The sequence below is a fragment of the Barbus barbus genome (assembly GCF_936440315.1).
Source record: "Barbus barbus genome assembly, chromosome: 24".
NCBI classification, from domain to species: domain Eukaryota; kingdom Metazoa; phylum Chordata; class Actinopteri; order Cypriniformes; family Cyprinidae; genus Barbus; species Barbus barbus.
This window is the reverse complement of record NC_136752.1, coordinates 3884903-3906744: the sequence shown is the minus strand read 5'-3', so window position 1 is coordinate 3906744 and position 21842 is coordinate 3884903. Positions and strand designations below refer to the sequence as shown.

Here is a 21842-nt window from a genome sequence, read left to right as displayed (position 1 = left end):
TTAATGATGCAATTGTAAGCGCCTCTGTCTTCAGTTTTGTTTCTAATCAGTCAATGGCACACTGACGCCCAGCTTGTGTTTTCAATCCGGCACACCTGCGGCGAACCTCTCGTGTGTTTATCCTCCTGGGACCTGCTTTTGTTATTTTTGTGTGTGTGTGTGTGTGTGTGAATATGCCGCATTTTTACAGCCACATGCCTGATGCATTCTGAGCTTTTAGAGAAAACAACTGTTGGGGGTTTAGCTGTGTAAATTGAATTTTTAATGGATGCACAGCCCATTTTATCTGTGTTTCTGCAGGTTTTATGAAGGTCAATTTAAGACTTTTTAAGACCAAGTAAAGAAAATTTAAGGCATTAAATTGAATGGAACACAAGACATCAACGTGGTCTCTGAACATATGTTTTGTAAGGCTTGTATTTTCCAGTGCAAATGTCTTGAAGATTCTTAAATCAAGATACATTTGTTTGAGAAGCAAAATGAAATAGTCTTAGTAGACATGGTTTCTTAGTGGTCTTAGTTATATGAGTCTATGATTAAAACACGAACAAATCTCTGTCAATGGGCTCAGAAAAAAATCTACTTAATTGAAAAGGAATACAAGTTTTCATCTCTCATTGGCAGATATCTGCTCTTGTTTTAAGCATGAAATCACTTTATTTGTTCAGTCTTTAAAATCTATCTGTCTTGATTTAAGTATGTTTAAGATATTTGTATGGGAAAACAAGACAATTACTAAGGACGTTTTTTGTTTGTTTGTTTGTTTTTGCAGTGCATGCAACATTTAATACCATGACTTTATGAATTTAAGACTTTCTACTCAGATTTAACACATTTTTAGGCCTAAATTCGTAGAAAGATGAATTAAGACTTTTTAAGACCCTCACAAACCTTGTTTATAAAAATAGGAACAATAAGTGCATTAGTATATCATCATATGCATTTGTCTGACTGTCATGTTTCTTGTGAATAAAATGTCTCAGTCTCAACATTCAGCGATTGTTTGAAAGTTGTAGTTTTTCTAACTTATTTAAGAGTTTGTAAAAAAAAAAAAAAAAAAAAAAAAAGCATATCATGTATATGATATTTGTGCATAATTCATACAAAACAAAAAGTCTGTTATTGGCTGAGAGTTTTGTCTAGATTTGAGCTCATAATGACTCAATGACAGTTTAGTTTGCAGCTTGAGATCATTTGTGTGCATACACACCGTATAATACCACATTAACCATGGATTATTACTGCCATAAACTGAAATGCTTATGAGGAAGCCTGAATGAACCTAAAACAAACCCTCTTATTTACTCTTCAGATCACTGCAGGTAATTATTTTGTGGCAACGTTACATCCAGCCTCAATTTCCCCACACCCTTGCATTTGCAGTCAGAGTGTATTTCTCTTCTAACAGTTTGTGTTTGTGTCAGACTCACCCCTATAGGCTGGAAGATAAGACCATCGACTTCATGGCTGACCTGCGAGGTGAAACTGCCCTCCAGGAGCTGTGAACAAAGCAAAAGACACTGAGAATATATAATGTGTATATAGCACAAAGAACATGTAGCGTATAGGCAGAGGCGCTTTCCAGGAAAGGGCAAGACAGCTGAAAATCAATTTTTTACTTTGAAAAAACAATGATGACTTCCAAACAAAGTTTCCAAAGCAGATTTCCCAAACACTCTCTCCATCTGCCTAAACTCAAGCCACTGAGCCAGAAGTTGACATGTCAGACTGCTTCCACAAACACAGAGGCGTTTAAAAAGAGCCACTGAGCCACAGTGTTTAGTCTTTTAGAGGAAACCAACATATGAACGGCTCACTGCTTGCATATTAAACTGGGATTTGTGAAAATATATAAAAAAAAATTACATTTGCATGCATGCATTAGTGTTTGGCTAAACTCATAAAACCGTGAGGAGTGTAAATACTGTGGCACTATCATAACATTGTGCTGTTTATTTGAGCAAGGGTGGGGCTGAGGCTGTCTGATCAACCAATGGCAATGCAGTATGTAAGCCACATCACCCAAAAATGTTGGTTTAATCCAAGTCTCCTGAAGAGACACAATTACTTTATGCCCCATTCACATGGGGCGTCGGCATCAGTGCTTGATGGAGGGCGTGTCTGAAGTTTGGTATGACACGACCGTCATAGAGACAACAGCCAATCACATACTTTTCTAGTGTTGCATGAACGGCATTTGCTAGCGTCTGCGCTAGGGTTTTTGCATAAGGCAATCTCATTGGCTGACGCCTGCGTTGGCGCTTGAAAAGTTTTCAACTTCTACCGCGAGCAACGCCAGTGAAGCGACGCGATGGACCCACAATTCAGTTCGACAATGCTTGACGTCACTCCATTCAAAGTAAACGAGAGGCGTTGACGCCGACGCCCCGTGTGAATGGGGAATTATATAATTAAGAGATTTTATTTAGACTTTATTCACATATACACAAACAGAGCTCTACAGTTGTGACGGTGAGGAAATTTTCCCACCGGTTAATCGACAACACCGGTGTTCGTGGGGGTAGTTTGTTAGCGTTTTCCCTCTTTTCCTCACTTTTAAACAGTTTGTAAATGCCCATGTGCATTATACTCAAATTAGCGTCAATTCGGCGTCAATTGATTGAATGGACAACAACAAAACGACAAACTCACTTTTATTAAACACAGAATGTTTAAATAAAAAAAAACACTGATAATAGGCCTAATATAAAATAAATAATTTACACAAAGTTTAAATATAAAAAAAACACATCAGCAAACACAGTGGAACCAAATAAATAAGAAACTAATGTTTAAAAAACCTTCCATAATCACCTTAGATAAACGGCAAAAGTCAACAGGTTTACAGATTCCAAATTATTATTATTTTTTTTTAAAAGGCACTTTTGCATTTTGTTTCAAAACTAAATCTTCCGCCATCAGCTTGTCCGTCTCACCTCACATGATAAATGACATTTGAGCTTCATTTTTGATTTTCTATATGTATGTGCATTGATCCATGTTTATATGGGTGGAAAGCCTAGTCTGTTCATTATATAAAATGGCTGTTTATGATCTGTTAATGAACTTTTGAAATGTCAAAGTTTTGGGTGAATGGATGGAAAACTCTCAGGTTTCATCAAAAATATGTTTTATCTTTTTTTTTTTGGAGATGAGCAGAAGTCTTGTGTGTTTGGAACAACATGAAGTTGACTAACCGATGGCAATTTTAATGTTTTTGGTGAAATGGCCCTTTAAATTCTCACAAATAATTCAAGTTTACATGAAATGTCACTTGCAAACCATTTTGCTTCCATAATATGATGTATTTCCAAGAGGTACTGGATATTCAATAAGAAAAAATGAGTAACACTTTAGATTTAGGAACACATAATTTGCTTATTGATAATAAGTTATTGCAGCAGTTACAGCGGTGGACAAAATTATTAGAACACTAGTATATTCACCAGCTAAACAAATGTTTTTAAGTCAGCTATTTCTATCTTTTGCTGTAGCGTGTCAGTAGGAAATGTCAGTTTACTGACTTAAAACCATTTTAGCTGGTGAAAATACTAGTGTTCTAATCATTTTGGCCACCAGTGTATGTTTAGATATTGGTTAGGAATAAGGGATCTGGAATATGATGCAGAATAAAGCCCCGTTCACACCAAGAACGATAACTATAAAGATAACGATATTAGCGTCCACACCAGCGAACGATATCATCTGTTTATTCTAAACTCAAGTGCGTCTGCCGCTTTAAATTCTCGAGCTCGTTATAGTAGGATGGATTCTGATTGGCTGTCAATGTTTATCAGCTGGAAAAAAATGGTTCTGAGAGTGATTCCAATGATATAATTTCTCTGTGCCTTTATCGTTATTGTGGACTCTGCTATTCTTTAATATTGAGAACGATTTTTAGAACTATATCGTTATCTTTATAGTTATCGTGCTTGGTGCTTAAGGCATTAATATGTGCTTTAAAACTACTAATAAACAGACAATATTCTAGTAATATGAATGCTAATAAGCAACTATTTAATAGTATATAGCGGAGTAGAGACAAAAAAGTGGTTTCAGATACATAGGCAAAAACATCATTTAATTATTGAAATAATGTGCACGGATGAATCAACAACAACACTAGTAACACATAAGAAAGTAAACAAGCTCAGTTTTGATTTCACTTTGACTTTGTGGAAGATCCTTGAGAAATAAACAACACGTTATTATAGTGAATTATAGCGCATATCTCAAACAACCGAGTGAGTTTGAGCGAGAGGCGACGGAGCTCTTATGTTTGCATTAGAGCAGCTGCTGTGAATGAATTCCTTTCTAATAAATGTTTCAAGACCTTGAGCCTGTTTGCGTTTAAATGGATCTCTGCCGTCAATGTTCGCTACACGACTCGGACGAGGTCTCCCACCCTGATACCCTGCTCAATAGAAAGACTCTCGATTTCTTTCATTAGCGATAATCTGTCCTCAGCTGAACGTGGCACTCTTCGACCTTACCCACGATCCACAGGGACTGTGTTATATTAGCGCAGCACACAGGGCTACAGCGGCAGTCTTAACAGAGATTTCCTTTCCATGACTCTAATGAAGCACGACCCTCCACTCCACATTAGCTGCCTTATTTTCTCATTTAATCTCTCAGAAACACATCTGTGCTGCTGCTGAACGAGCCTTGGGTGCTGTATTAAAATTCCAGTCAGTCAGGCAGTCTGCTGCAAACAGCATCTTTCATGCCTAATACAGCTCAGCCTCAAAGCTCTGAGGAGCAGCAGCCCTCTCCATAAGAGCCGGTACCTGCACAATTCAGAGAAGTGGCTAGTTAAAGGTGCCTTTCCATAATGAGGACATTACAGCTTAATGAGATCATTAACTCCCGTTAAACTCTTTCAAAGTCGCGTTTGAGATGAAACGATGGCGGCGCAAACGTGTGGGAAGAGTCTAGGAACAGGTTGTTCGTGTCGAAACCATCTGCCTTTCACATCACCCTCTGTCGTTCCTTTGTTCTCCTTCATTTTGTTTCTTATTTCTTGAATTCTTTTTTGTTTGTTCACTCGCTCTTTAATTTTAGATTTGTATTCTTCTTTTATCGTGTTATCTCTTTCATTCATTTGTTCTTCCTGTATGCCTTGTTCTCTCATTCATTCTTTTTTTGCTCGTCTATTCTCTTCCTCTAATATCTTTTTCTTTTCCAATTTTTCTTCTTTTATTCACTCTTTTTCCCTGTCATTCTCTTTCATTGTGTCATTTTGTTTTGGTTGTCAATGGTTCCTTTTTTTCATTCATTCCTGAACCCTTTTCAAGGTCGGATCTATTCTTTTTGTTCTCATTCAAGACTCAAAGTCTTTATTTTAGTCATTTGCAATCTTTTATTATTATGTCTTGCTCATTTATTTGCATTTTCTGTTCTTTCTCTTTTGTGCAATGTGATTTCTTTCATTAGTTCCTTCTTTTTATTAGTATTTTTATTTTTCATTTAGTTTATTAGTACTTTCTATCGTTCTGTCCCTTGCCATTTTTTATTTTTATTTATTTTTGTTGTGTGTTCTTTTTCTGTTTTATTGAGCACATGTCATTTGCTCTTTCAAAGCAAAATTGGTCACTTGCATGATATCTGCAGAGCAGAGAGCCTGACAGTCACATTAAAGACAATCATGTGTGTGATTACAGCAACGGCCAATCATGACACTGACAACACTGAGATTCTGAGCGCTGAAGATTTTGATAGATCACTAAAACAATGAGGATTCTTTTTTTCCAAGTAAATATATAAATGTATTTTTGAAGACAATAAATACACAATACTACATACAACGAATGGATGTTGCCTATTAAGTTGTATTAAAAAAGGCAGCAGCTATTTGCATTGAAATATAGCATATTTTCTTAGCGATGGATGATATTTACACTAAGTGCAAATAGCTATAGATTCTTTTTATACTATGTTAAAATAGCTATTTATACTTATTGCAAAATACTTATTGCAAATAGTGGCAATTATCTGCACCTCAGTATTGTAGCACATTATAAAAGTGTATGCGATAACTTATTGAGTGTAAATTTAAATTTGAATTCAAGTTATTAGATGGATGGCACCTTATTGGGACAATAAAGCCCTCCCTACACCTACCCTTTATTTACTTTATTTCCACCTTTTGATTATTTCCTTCATTTTTATTGAAAATAAATGCTTTTCTGATGTGATCTGAAATTTGAAAAGGGAGAAAAAACGTTCGCCAAAAGGTGGATTCGAACCCGGGTCGATCGTGCCAAAATTAGTCTGACATACACTTTACCATCTGCGCCACTGGAGCTGACGACAGGCAGCCGTCTTTAGTAATGTTGACTAGTCCAATCACACATTGGTGGGCGGAGTTAGTGTAAATAGCCTCTGCCAACAAGGCAGGCTATTTGCACTAAAAGGTCACTGAGTCCGAAATTTTCGTCCGATATTTTTGCACGTAAAAAAATAAATACGACCTCATGTTGTGTCAATCACGCTTGCACACTGCCTCCGAAACGTTCGTCCGTCAAAAAAAAAATTCGGATCAGGTTTGATTTTCTGCGTTTTTTCGCATCCGTAGCATGCATTTTGATAGGAAAGGATGGGGAATACAAAAAAAAAAAAACAAATGCGAAAATTTCGGACTTAGTGTAAATAGACACTCCGATTAAAAAAATCCCTAAAGTGCCTGCTTTAAAGGAAAGTAAATCTGAATATTTATGTAATTATAAAAATTAGGGCTGGGTAAAAAAAATAAAAAAATAAAAAAATCTCGATATCTCCATATTAATCGATTCTCATTTTTACGGAACGATATCGATTCTTAAATCCCAAGAATCGATTAGTCTAGCCTGCTTTCAGGTAATGGCGGAACATTGAAGGGCACTTCCCATCCAATATATCACAATAACCATTGTGCTTTGGTACTTTTAATATTAAACAAAGTCTCAGATTTCAAATTCTGATAAATGCCGTTTTGGTGCTGTATAATGTTGAGTAGAGAGATCACTATTTGATGTTATTTTATTGTGATGTAATAAGATAAAAAATGTGTTGTGTTGTAAAATCATTTCAGTAACACTTTATAATAAGTATACAACTCATTATTAGTGCATAGCATATTCATGTATTAACAATACACAGATTAAAATGTATTAACTAATAGTTTGCAAATGATTTATAAATACTTTATTAATGTATGCTTGTCATAAAGAGATATACAATGTTTTGCCTGAAACTGAAATGTTTCTATTGTGCTATCTTTGTGAGCTGCATTCAAAACACCCCCTGCATCACAATTTGCATGCTAACCATCCTCTCTCAAATCACAGAACTGGAAACAGCGAAGCGGATGCTCTGGAGATGAAGCGCTTCAGAGCTGGCAGACTGGGGTATGAGAACGATGCTGCTTCATCCGTTTTTAATTGTTTTTAAATGTCACATAAGTTTAATGGTTGAGAATAAAACTACTTCATTTTAATGTGGATAATGTCAGAAGGAAGGAAGGAAGAACAGTATATTATCTGAATAATAATAACGTAAGAAGGATAGAGAAAATGAATTGAGAAGTATCAGAATGTTAATGCTGACAGGATGATTGACAGGCCAGTTTATGGTGACATGATGCATGTAATTATAACTCAATTAGAGACTGGATATTTATGTCTAACTCACAGATGAGTTTTGTTGTAATAAATGGCATTTTAATGAAAAACATTTTTTGTGCTGCCTGGGCTTTTAATGCAACGAACACAATGGTGGAAAAATGTCAAAACCACACAAAGGCACGCATTTGTATTAATCAGACACCTGAATATATGATAAATACCACAAAACAATTCACTAATGCACAAATAATTAGCAAACAAACATGCCATTTTGTATCAGTAACTGAATGCACAGCAGTTTGCATTTCTGTTCAAATTCCACTCTTAAATTAACTTTTTATTTTTTTATTTAATCATGTCTTGTTTGTTTGTTTTGGTTTTATTTACACTTTCAATCGCTCATTTACTTCTTTTGGTTATTTGCTTTCTTTCACTGCTTTTAGTTATTTCTCTTTTGTTTTCTTTTTTTAGTACCTTTTTCATTTTGTTCTCTCGTCCTTTCGTCCGTCAAAAGAGTTAGGGTTAGGGACAAAGTAGAGCCATTTTCATCTAAACTGTTTAAATTTGCCTCTCAAGCTTTTAAAACAGTGTGCATTTCATACGTTCATCATATATTTATATCACACTGACCACAGCGGATTATCATTCACAAGCTGCCATTTATGACCTAGACATCAGCGTAAATGAAACGTGTCCTGCATATTACTGGCCAGTACATGTTTTGAGAGTCAGTCCTAAGGCTGAGGAGGCCGCTGAAGGATTTTCAAGAGGGATGAAGACAAGTGACACCGCTACACATGTTAACTGGTGAAGGCAGGATTCATATCTGATGGAATCGTGAGAGACCCAATGAACTCCTAGACAATAGTTCTTTGATCCTGACTGTAGTCTGCAGTTGACATGTCATTCTCTACCGATTACTGATGGGAATCTTTCTCTCTATTTTCCACTTCCTGTCTGCACATCAGATGGCTGGAGACCTCAACAATGACACCCTCTCAGTTCTCAACAGCCTGTTATTATGACTTCATTCTCAAAGACTTCATGCTCAGATCAGACCCCGAACAAACAAAGCCAAGATGCACACACACGCACACATCCAGCACATGAGCTTGGAGGTTCAAGGCGCAGAAGAACCAGACTAGAGGAAAACAGACTTATTCATGGTGAACAATGAACAGAGAATGAAATGCGGTTATAAAGCGGCTACTGCGGACACAGGGTGAACCTCTTCTTGCTGGAAATTTCTCAGAAACCATTGAGCATTGTTAATTTCACAGAAAATGATCCCACTTATCATTCATAGACATGGAGCAGAAGAGCACAGCTCATTGGCTTATGTTCCTGATATTGAACTGTAAGGGTCTTTGTATGAGAGCAGGAAAAAGGTCTTATTGTGGGGCTTCATATACTGTAGTATCTGTAAATTACAGGTCTGAACAGCAATGTCTAATTAAACAATACAGAAATTTTGCATGACATTTATTCAATATTACTTGATAACATGTTTATAAACATAAATGAGCTCTGTAAAATAAGGTATATTTTATTTCAGGAATTCCTGTGAATATATGTATGTATGCAGTCATGTGTCTGTCTGTCTGTCTATCTATCTATCTCCTCCACAAATAGTTTTCTGTATATTTTTTCTGAATTCTGTTTCATAATTGAAAGAGGTCATCGGATGCCCATTTTCCACAAGTTGATACTGTATCACACTTCCTTCCACTATAGAAGAAGCCAAAGCATCTCAGTATGGCCACTACCATCTTGAGTAAATGACATCATTTGGAGCTCGAGTCTGCACAGTAGAGATTCGTTTGGAGCCTGAGTCTATGCAGTAGAGATTCGTTTGGAGCCTGAGTCTATGCAGTAGAGATTCGTTTGGAGCCTGAGTCTATGCAGTAGAGATTCGTTTGGAGCCTGAGTCTATGCAGTAGAGATTCGTTTGGAGACTGAGTCTGTGCAGTAGAGATTCGTTTGGAGCCCGAGTCTGTGCAGTAGAGATTCGTTTGGAGACTGAGTCTATACAGTAGAGATTCGTTTGGAGCCCGAGTCTGTGCAGTAGAGATTCGTTTGGAGCCCGAGTCTGTGCAGTAGAGATTCGTTTGGAGACTGAGTCTATGCAGTAGAGATTTGTTTGGAGCCCGAGTCTGTGCAGTAGAGATTCGTTTGGAGCCAGAGTCTGTGCAGTAGAGATTCGTTTGGAGCCCGAGTCTGTGCAGTAGAGATTCGTTTGGAGACTGAGTCTATGCAGTAGAGATTCGTTTGGAGCCCGAGTCTGTGCAGTAGAGATTCGTTTGGAGCCAGAGTCTGTGCAGTAGAGATTCGTTTGGAGCCCGAGTCTGTGCAGTAGAGATTCGTTTGGAGCCCGAGTCTGTGCAGTAGAGATTCGTTTGGAGCCCGAGTCTGTGCAGTAGAGATTCGTTTGGAGACTGAGTCTATGCAGTAGAGATTCGTTTGGAGCCCGAGTCTGTGCAGTAGAGATTCGTTTGGAGACTGAGTCTGTGCAGTAGAGATTCGTTTGGAGACTGAGTCTGTGCAGTAGAGATTCGTTTGGAGCCCGAGTCTGTGCAGTAGAGATTCGTTTGGAGACTGAGTCTACGCAGCAGAGATTCGTTTGGAGCCCGAGTCTGTGCAGTAGAGATTCGTTTGGAGCCCGAGTCTGTGCAGTAGAGATTCGTTTGGAGCCCGAGTCTGTGCAGTAGAGATTCGTTTGGAGCCCGAGTCTGTGCAGTAGAGATTCGTTTGGAGCCCGAGTCTACGCAGCAGAGATGACCTAACTGCAACCAGTCACCTGGGGGCGATCGAGACACTTTTGCTTCAATTTCAGGACTCGTGCGGCACGCTTGCTCTGTTCAGAGCGAACTGTTTCGGTGCAGGTTCCTTTAAATGCTAATGACCTCTGCTCACCCCGCCCCTCTCTTCCGTGGGGTGACAAGCCGTTCTCATGAGAGACTCTTAACTTTAGCCGCATTCATCATGAAACTTGCTAACTAGCACATTATTAAGAAAGGCAATTCGCAAAGATTCATAAAAACCTTATGCTCAATTCTTCTGTAGGTGAAGCTGGATCATGAATGATTCGCGCAAACATACATGCATTTAGGTAAATCGGGGGGTGCATTCCCTTCAAAAACAAACGTAATCCTCTGCGTCTTCAGCGGCTCAGATGTCAGGAGTAAAAGATGACTGCTACATTCATTATTACATCCAACAAAAACACCTCAGTCGCTTAGGAGACATCTCTACACCTGCTCCAGCATCTAAACAATGGCGGACTGATGACAGCACACTCAGGGCGGATCTGTGATAAAACGCCACTGTCAATCAACAATCATGGGAGGGGCCTGTGCCTAGTTCTACCTCACTCTGCCAAGAATCTCAGAACAGCCTGATCTGAGAAACTGATCATTATTATTGGGGACTTAAAAGCACTGGGTGGATTTTTATCATTAATAATTTAATAATAAAAATAAATAATTAGTTACATTTATATAGCGCTTTTCTGGGTACTCAAAGCACTTTACATAGAAGGGGGGAATCTCCTCAACCACTACCAGTGTGCAGCATCCACCTGGATGATGCGACGGCAACCATATTGCGCCAGAACACCCACCACACACCAGCTTATTGAGAGGAGACAGAGTGGTGAAGCCAATCAGTGTATGGGGATGATTATGAGGCCATGATGGTCAGAGGCCAATGGGGAAACTTTGGCCAGGATACCGAGGTTACACCCCTACTCTTTTTCGAAGGACATCCTGAGATTTTTTTTTAATGACCACAGAGTCAGGACCTCGGTTTAACATCTCATTCGAAGGACGGTGCTTTTTACAGCATAGTGTCCCCATCACTACACTGGGGCATTAGGACCCACACAGACTGCAGGGCGAGCACCCCCTGCTGGCCTCACTAATACTTCTTCCAACAGCAACCTAGTTTTCCCAGGAGGTCTCCCATCCAGGTACTGACCAGGCTCAACCCTGCTTAGCTTCAGTGGGCAACCAGTCTTGGGCTGCAGGGTGATATGGCTGCTGGATTAGGGTTGTTGTGTACACACACTGCTAACACACATTTCAGTTCAAACAACATGTAAAAGTTAATTTTGCATCCAATAACCCCTTTATTACAAATTTATAAATCAAAAACGGAGTCTAATGAAATGAGTTCATAAAGCTTACAATGTAATTAATATTTTAAAATATAATTAAATTAAAAGATTAATTAACATTCCATTTTTATATTTTCAACTAAAGTGATGCAAAACAAAAATATGGATGAAAAATACCATGGTTATACTATATTCCTTGAAATAAAATTATTATTGTTACTTTGAGAAGTACATTTTACTGTACAATAGAAATATATTGTATAATGTATTAGTAAGACATAATGTCTTTAAATATAAACCAAACTTTTATTTTGGTGGTTTCCTTTGAGTTTCTGTTTGTAAATGATACCATGATAGTTTTTCTCTATCTAATGAAATGGTGAAATGCTGATGAAACGACTCTCAGAGCAGCTCCGGAGATGAAGTTTCATGTGTTCATGTCCTCATATTGTCAGTCTGTGTCTCGTGTTTCCCCGCCTCTCATGTCCATATTTGGCCTTCCTGTTCCTGTCCTCGTTCCATGTTCATTAGTTGATTAGTCCCTAGCCCTGTGTTTAATTGCCCTGCACCTGTTTCCGTTCTTCCCTGTTGATTTCCCAGTGTTCTTTAGCCCTGTGTCTCCCTGTCTCCCATGTCCTGTATTGTTCGTCCATCCCCCAAGCTCCATGTTCCGTGTGTTTGGAAGTTCAATAAAACCCCGTGTTTGGAAATCTCCGTGTCTCCTCGCTCCTTGCTCCAGTGAAACGTGACACATATAGCTAGACAGCAGACACTGAACACACCACGAGCATCATGTGTGCTTGAATATGTGTGTAGTCGGCAAAACTGTGTTGCTCATTCACAGAAACACACAGAATATGCATAACATAACAATATGCAATAAACTTTTTACCCGCACACACCTAGATGTAAATATAAAAAGTTACTCATAACTTTATTATTGATGTTGCAGATTTATTTTTTCGACAAATATCAATACCAATTCTTCGCCCATTAGCAACGTGCCCTAGTATTGGGGACAGACGTGTGTGTGTGTGTGTTAAATGAGCTGAATCTTTTCTCCTAGGAAATGAGGCTAGAAATGTTCAATAATTTTTGAAGCCACAGCTACACCAATTAGAAGTCAAGACCAGACCCAGATCAATAAAAATGCCCTAAGACCGTCAACAAAACTAGACTCCTTACGGCCTACATACAGAACCAGACCAAGAGCTGTCAGTCCAAATACAAGGATGTCCATTTTAATGAACTAAAATGGGCACAATATAGAAAAATAGTCAATACCTAGAACATATTTGTCAATTGTCTGGAACCTGTGAACTGTCTGTCTATGGTGAAAACAGCACCCAGACTAATGCTTGATGTAATTATCCTCAGCACGTTGGATATAGACTGACTAACCCTTGTTCCTGAGCTGCACACATTCATCAGAAGCATCTTACACCTAAACAGCCAGTGGAATAACCAGACAACTGTTTTCATGCTTTCCAGAAGCTTGATTCATTTGTTTCTTTTGCGTTTCCTGAGCAAAAGGATAACTTCTGAAAGAGCATCAGAGAGACGCTTTCATTGAACAACACCTTTGCACCTCTACAGTGCATTTTACCTCACAAATGGATTGAAAGCAGCTTCACAGAGAATACAGTTTTACAAAGTGACTGTAGCAGTGGAGAACTGCAGGAGATGTGTAGGTTACTGATGTGAATAAACATTGCAAATGATATGTTTTCAAGTTATTTACCTGGCCTTTAAGTGGCATTTACATGTCCTTTCACAACACACGGCCACAGACGTTTACAGATAAATACCTTGCGCGCAATGTGGATGTCGAAGAAAGGCTTGTTCCTGACGCTGAAGGGCTCCTTAGATTTATCAATCTGGCCCAGCTTCATTTTCTCGAATCGTGGGGAGATGATCTCCTTCTCGATACACAGCAGACGTCTGTTGAAGTCACACTGACCCACAGGCTGACCCTGCAAAACAAACCACACAGCCACAATTCACACACACATCTCAGATTCAACATGACAAGATCCACACCTCAAATATATCAATAAAACAATTACTCCAGTTCGTCTTTTCCAGTTGTCATTTGCAATGCTAGAAGATAACAAGATGTGCAGTAAATTTAAGCAAATTTCTTGTGATTTTAAATCAGCATGTCAGTCTTTCAGACATTGTGTATGAGTAATTACTTGTCTATATTAACATATCTGTCAATTTCTCTTTAAAGGTGTTTTATTATACTGTTTTGCTCTAAAACAATAGAAATAATAACAGAAATAAATATTTAATGACCCTTTTAAACTCTTTTTGTTTCTGTACAACATCTATAAGATGTCTACATGTGAATGCTCTTCATTATAACTGGCAAATTCATTGTGTGGCTTCATACTGAGCAAGTCCTGATGTGTAAATGTGGTTGAGATGATACATTTCAGAATGAGATGTTTTTGCAGCCTTCATCATGTTCTAAACAGGCATGAGATCTTACTCAGCCACGGCAGAGACAAGTAACACATGACAAGTCATTGGTCTTATAGATCCTATTACTGTCACCCACGGCGAAAAGAGCCGGATTCCCAAAACATTGTCAAGAATAGAATTCTTAACGGCTATTTTCTTTAGTAACAAACATTTTGCATGATCAAAACAACTGTAAAAATATTCAGATCTTCTGTTATAAGATTTTAAGAAGATTTTAAATTCTCAAACTGGTGTTGAATTCTACCGTAAAAAATACGGTAACAACATTTTAGGTTTTACTGTTTTAACTTAAATTTACAGTTAAATACCGTAATTTTATTAACTGATATAATGTTAATATACCAACCTATTGAACTACTGAAATCTGTTTTGTACCTGAAAAACACTGATAACCACCAAATACAGGTGGTGATGAGAAAGTCACATGACGAACCAAAGCCCATCACAAGCAGATTTTAAATAATAACATATACAGAAGGTGCACAGTGTCATTCACACAAGCACTAAACACCATCATGGTGAGACTCATTAAACTGAAATATGCAATAAACATTAATTTAACAAAATTAGATGTAACATACAACCCTAATAAACATAACTGATAAGAAAAAACTAAGAAGAAACATAGTTATTTCAAAGAAAAAACATCAAATTCAAACAAAATTTTAAATGCACCGCAGGGATTCTGTGAACGTCAGTTTAACTTACCATTTAACAGGTTTTTACTGTAGCATTTTCACATTTTTTTACCGTTAAAATCACGGTCATTTTTTACAGTGCATGGTAAAATAACTTCTTTTTTAAATTAGGATAACCTCCAATTTGTCTTAAATCCCTAAAGCTAAGATGTTTGATGATTTATTTCACTGTTTTGGATAATAAGCATTACTACATAACTAGTGCTGTCAAAATGAGTGCATTAAGGCAGACGGTTAATTTTTCCAGTTTAATCTGACTGCGGTCAGATGAGATGTTGTCAGGCCACATGTTAGTAAAAAATTATCTTTCTGTCCTGTCAGCCGTTATATTGTGCTCATAGCACATGCTCTTCAATTGTATGCACAAATGCAGCGGTGTGCACTGTAGCCTGTATCATTTCATATTAAAGCGTGAATGAAACTATGAGCAGCAGCTCTTAAAGTAATAGCAGCCAAATAACCTAATAACCCAGCTGCTGTGACGTCTGTTCATCAAAGAACACAAGAAAGAAAGAGGAAATCAATAACTTCTGTAGCTTTAAGGATTCTTCTATATTTCATTTATAATTTAGTGTTTGACAACTGAATTCAATTTCTGCATATTTCGTACTTGCTGAAGGGCACAGGTAGTTGTTTTAAGTTCACTTAAATTAGAAGTTGTTATTTTTAAAAGTCCAATAAATGTTCAAATTGATAGCGCTCATTATACTGAAATGTTGACAGGCTACATTATAGTCAATAACTAAATATCAGGGGGGGAACCAGTTTCCTAGAGACATCATTAGCATTGGTATCAGTGATACTCGCCTTTAAACAAATATTAAAAATATACTGTATTTATTGCAAAATAAAAGTATATTTAAAAATAATACCACTTCTACTTAAGAAACGTAATGTGGAGTTCACAGATTTCAATCAGGATGCACATAAATGAAAAGCCTGTGGAAAAGGTGACCTCCAATTAGATGAGAACTTCTGCTTCAACAGACTCCGGAATGGACATCTGTTGACCAATGACAAATTCACAATTTGCTGTATTCCCACTTGATTTAAACTGACCTGACTCTTCCCAGACCCTCATAACTGATTTTCCCCTATTCCTCTCCATCAAACTCAAATGTCAAGCTGTTTCTAGTGTGCAGGTCTCTGGGTGGACAGGGTTGTTTAAACACTAGAATATGTCTACACTGCACAAAAACCTTGTATTTGAAAAGATCAGGCAAAATGTGATTAATCTTGATTTGTTCCCGTTAGGCGTGATGAGGGAACGTGTTGAAGGAACAGACGCGGTGTGTATACGTGCATCAGAGCGGCTGCGAGGAGCTCTGGAAATAATCCACCTCACTCTCTCTCCATCACGACCGCAGCAGCGTCTCCATGGTAACATCTCCACATCACTCTCGCCGGCCTCGGATGTATGGCAGCGCTCCGATGGGACCGCCAATCCACGTCACTACAACCGAATCAAAGCTTCACCTCCTCACTTAACGCCTCAGAAAAGGCTGTGACTCGCTTAACAAAATGGATTTGAAGCGATCTATAGAAGACATCTCCAGTGGAGCCACACATCAGATGAGTTAAACACAATCCACTGCAGCTCTCCGCGGACAAAACGGCACTGAAGCTCTGCTTCCCGCTCCGAAGGGGCCTGTTCCTGAAACCATTCATCCTCGTGGAGACCGAAGACTCGTGTATTACACCATGACAACACTCGTTTCTCTTTAGGAAGCTCCTCTCGGGTCACTTCTGTATTGGAACGAGTGTCTCGTTTGATGCACCACAGTCTGTATTTCTACCTATAAATAAATGAAGTCCTGCTATTGATGTGTTTATGTGCATGCATGTTTTATGACGCTATGGTGCACCGACATTAAAAGCGACAAGTGTGTCTGGGAGCTGGGTTATTTCATCACTACCAGTGAATGCTTACTTGAAGATCAAAACCAAATCAAATTAGTGAAATCTATGTGGGGAAATCTTTCGCCCATACACACTAAATTCAAAACTTCCTATGGAAATGACTGGACTTTGTTTTGTGAAAATTAGATTTTTTAAAATTAAACATCTAAGATATTCAATAAGCCGTTTATACTTAAAATCCTGGGTTTAACTAACAAGGGCTAAGACGTGCATGTAACGTACAAAAATATACATTAGTGTTCAAAGAGTTTTCAAAGGTGAATTATTGAGGCAGAGATGAGAGTAGAATGAGAGACAATTTAACAGCAGGCATCTTCCAAAACCAACCTCTATAAATTTGACATCTTATTTGCAATTTTCCAATTTCCCAGTTTCCTATCGCACGAGCAACCCCACTCTCTACGGGCAACTTTCAAGAGCAAACTGAGGAATAAAAACGCTCATCTATATTTAAGAGACTCTCCAGACTTACACATTCCATATCAAAAAGCAATGAAAGCTTCTATAAATCCAGGGCCTGACAGAATTATGGAAACATTACGTGAAAAGGAAATTTAACATAATAAGAATCACATTAGATAAGCAGAAAGGGTCGGCATTAAAGACAGCCTACACTTCATTTCCCATCTGCTCTGTTTCCAATGACATTGTTAATGATTTTGTTACTTCATAAAAGCAAATGCAATTTTTAATGAATGAATTAACGTGATATTTGCAAAAAGTATTTTACACAGATAAGGAAAGTGACTGCAACAGCTACACAGAATGATAAATACAAATAGGTGTTTGTCATCTGCATGTTGTAAGGGATTAAGAAATCTAGTTTTGTTCTACATCAGTTTGTGCTGACTGGGCTATTGTCAATGATTATAAACTACATGTATTATGTATTATCCAATCCCCTGGTTCAGCTTTGCCATCACATGAATACGTTACTAGCGCTGCATATTGTACGTATAAAATACAATGTGTTTACATCAGTAGTCCCATTTTCGACCTTTGGGCCTCATATGAGTCAAAACGGACCTTCCCACAAACTCTCCTCCGGATTCACAAATGCTTCGTACACATCAGATTTAATAGTTAAACATGTGCATGTTAATGAATTCCAATCATAAATAGGGCGCTCGTGCATGCTCATTTACAATTAGCATAATCCCCGTCTATGAATTACAGCTGCGCAAATTACGTGTCCAGGAACGCAGTGGAATATTCTGGTCTACTTTCTCAGGTTTGGCTCCTGTATATTGCATAAATGCTAAAAAACTAATAGGTTGTATTTCTAGTCTAAATGTGAACATGCACTCCTCTTACTTGCATTTTTTATATATTAAAAACCTAGGCCCAGCCCAGATGAGCAAAAGTAATGCAAAAGTGATGTAATGCATTATTTTCCATAAAAAGTAACTAAGCAATGTTGTATAGCAGTATTGTATGCCAAACTGTGGTCAGACGTTAAGCCTGCCTTTAGCGAGGGAAGGACAGAGATCTGCTGAATGTAAAAAATAAAGCCTCTACAACAACAACAAAAAGACTCCATAAGTGAACACCTCTGTGACAAAAACAAGCCTTGAGCTTCGTAAAGCCAAAATCTGCAGCAAAGCTGTCATATAGACATAAGTCAGCATACGAGGACATATCCCGGTTTGAAGTGAACAGTATTTGGAGAAATCAAAGGATGTTTTCAACCCATCAGATTTGCAGACTACAAATCTCCTGAAAGCCCTTGCATCGACATGATATCCTGTATTTTTATGTTATTATTACATGATATTCTGTTTAATATGTCCTTCAGTATGCTAAATTTGTTTCTGAACAAATATCTTTGTTCAGTTCAAAGCAGTTGGAATTGAAATGGCCATGTTACAGTGGTTCTGCCAGGATTCAGAGAATGACTCACTGTGATTTGGTCTGTTCGGCGTCTGGCCAGAGCTCTGGAGCGCCATATTGAACATTTGGTTAATCCAACATACAGACACGGAGCAGACACGAGAAAACATTTTCTTCCCATAACAGGGAAAATTAACAGGAAATTTTGACTTGATATGACAAAAGCATTGCTGTGTGGTTACTAAGGTGCTGTTCTGAGTGGTTGCTAGGTGGATACTTCTTGGCTCAGTGGTGTTCAGGTCTCTGGGTGTGGCCCAGTTCTTCAGTGTCTGAAATCAAGGGTATTTTTCGCCCAATCAGGCAGGTGGAAAAAATTCAAATTGCTTGGAAAAGTAATAGCACAATTCTCTCTACAAACGCACGATTGAAAGTGTGATTCAAGTTCACTGAGCCAGTTCTACAGAGGTGATTGAGGCAATAAATGAAGCAGCATAATGCAGATGTAAAAAAAGACGCTATAATGGTAAACCATTTCTGACCTACATTAAAGGTTTGGGGTCTATAAGACTGTTTTTAATGTTTTTGAAATAAGTCTCTACTGCTCACAAAGCCAGCATGTATTTGACCAAAAATAAAGTAAAAACAGTAATATTGTGAAATAATTTACTGTTTTCTATTTGAATATATTGTAAAATGTAATTTTGTCACATGATCTTTACTGTCACTTTTGATCAATGTACCCTTGCTGAAAAAAAAAATTAAATAAAAAAATCTTACCAACCCTAAACTTTGAATGCAGTTTAACCACGTTAAGAAAACAAAACAAAACCTTGACCTGGACTCTCTGAGTGTTCATTTAGTTAATAAGATTACTGAAAAACAATGAAAGATATTTAAATGTTTACTTTTTTTTAAATTAATGAATTTTATTAAAATCAATGATTATGACATGAAGTGTTGACAAAAAGTATTCTGTCAAAAAGTCTTTGTCACAAAAAAATATACATCTTTGTATTACATTTCTGTAATACTTTACAGAAAAAAACAGCAAATATACATCTTTGCTGTTTTTTTCTGTAAAGTATTTAACAAGTGTAAAACCCAACCCAAAGTCATCCAAAGAAACAGTAAAATCCTGTATAACATGCTCAGTGATTTGGCATTGTTTATAATGACTTCATACACTGAAGTATTTTATGCACTAAAAATTCAACCTCTTTCTACTCCACACTGATAGTCAAAGTACTATTTTAGATGAATGACCTTGGGTGAGTTACCCTGTTTAATACATATGGTTAGTGGTTTGTTCCAGTCACTAAATCTTGAAGCATAAAATTACATTTAAATGATCAATAAAGTTAAATAATCAATAAACTGAAAGTGCTGTGTCTTATTTAATTGGTTGTAAACAGCAGTAGCCAGTAGTAAAAGCATCAGATGTCGCATTATCTGATGATAGCTCTGTAGAACCAAGCAAACCCATCTGTCAAGAACAACTCCAGTTCTGACACCGCAGAGACCATCTAATAGAGGAGCATTTTGCTGCAAACACAAAGGCGCTGCAAACCATATACTGACATCTGACTCGATCTCACTGACCTTCTTCAATATATTCTGAGGTAAATCTGAACCGAAAGCCTCACAGAAACATCAAACTGTCTGGCAGGTTAGTCTGCTGGATCCTCCACAACCTAGTACTCAGAATCCACCAGCAAGATGAGGAATTGTGTTGTGCAATTTACTTTCAGCACTAATTTCTTGGGCGTGTTTGCACTGTTGCTTCATTTGCATATTTCCTTTAATGAACCAGGAGCTAAAACAACTCCAACAGTGCGTGAAAATAATGCTAACAGCAGGCACAATCCATCCTGTAGAGTTAAACGAAAAATATAAGACACTTTAATTTCTTCTACATCCCAGAGGCCACAAATCATCACTACAGGAGGAGCATTACAGTAGGAACCGGTAGGAAACATTGAGCCTACATCACAAAGTGCTTGAGTACTTTAAAATAAGTGCTTTTTATTCGGTTCTGCTGGAAGCCTCCATAGCCTCATGTTGCATGGCCCGAGACACCAGGGCCTCCGCAGTACGAGCGGACCGCTTGGGCCCCAGGAGCCTTAGCGCATTTTGCGCGTGCTGACCACTGACGCATTGAGCGCACTTACCACAAGAGACCCACTACTATTTTCAGACATCTGTGCCTCCCAAATCAGCTTTTCCTCAATTTCTTCTTCTAAAGCCCATGACTTAACATACAGTAGGATGAGGGGTGTTCAGTGCCATGTAGTGTGTTTGCAGGCAAAGACGTCGTGTTTGAACACCAGAATGGAAAGCATCCCTGAGCTTTACAAGATTAGATGCCAGATGGCAAATTACAGCCAAAGCTGATGCTATATCTCTGCCTTGCTAGCTGTCCAATAAGTTCCATGTGGGGTAAAATTCTCAACTTAAGAAGGTGGAAGTGTCGGAAGCCTCTAGTCCAGCCCAAAACATCAAGGGGTGCTGAGGTGCTCAGTAGCTAGTACATTAGTAAAGTAAAGTAAAGTCGTGACGTATTGTCAAGTATGGTGACCCATACTCGAAATTGGTGCTCTGCGTTTAACCCATCCAAGTGCACACACACAGCAGTGAGTAGTGAACAAATGCACACACACACACACCGTGAACACACCCGGAGCAGTGGGCAGCCATGCTGCAGCGCCCGGGGAGCAATTGGGGGTTCGGTGCCTTGCTCAAGGGCACCTCAGTCGTGGTATTGAGGGTGGAGAGAGCGCTGGACATTCACTCCCCCACCTACAATCCCTGCCGGCCGGGGACTCGAACCCACAACCTTTCGATTACGAGTCCGACTCTCTAACCATTAGGCCACGACTTCCCCCAGATATCCATAAACGCTGTATAGTGTGCTTTGCTTTCTAAACATGTCTGTAAAATCATTTTATTATATTAACAAGTATATACTGTGTCATTGTTGCACATCAGTCTGTTATTGCAGTTGTATCAAGGTCAGATTAATCCATCCCTAAAAGTCAAAAAGCTAATTGTGGTTGGTTGAGTCACAAGTGAATTACTTCTTCTTGTCTAACTGGGCAGTCACCAGCCTGAATGAGCTACAAAATACAAGAAGAATGTTTCAGGAGGTAGGGGTTTGCATGGGGTTTCAGAGGGGGGGTGGGGGGGGTGTTT

General features: G+C 38.3%; 1 protein-coding gene across 4 annotated transcripts in view; it reads right to left on the bottom strand.

Annotated features, from left to right (window-relative positions):
* The window catches only part of LOC306843376 (mRNA-capping enzyme), a 136295-nt gene that overhangs the window by 47097 nt on the left and 67356 nt on the right, over window positions 1–21842 (bottom strand). For all 4 annotated transcript variants that reach the window (XM_079374830.1, XM_079374829.1, XM_079374828.1 and 1 more), the window contains 2 exons: window positions 13527–13691; window positions 1431–1499 (listed from right to left, as the gene is read on the bottom strand). In XM_079374830.1, coding sequence (XP_079230956.1) covers window positions 1431–1499; window positions 13527–13691 — 234 coding nt within the window. The remainder of the gene's footprint in view (window positions 1–1430; window positions 1500–13526; window positions 13692–21842) is intronic.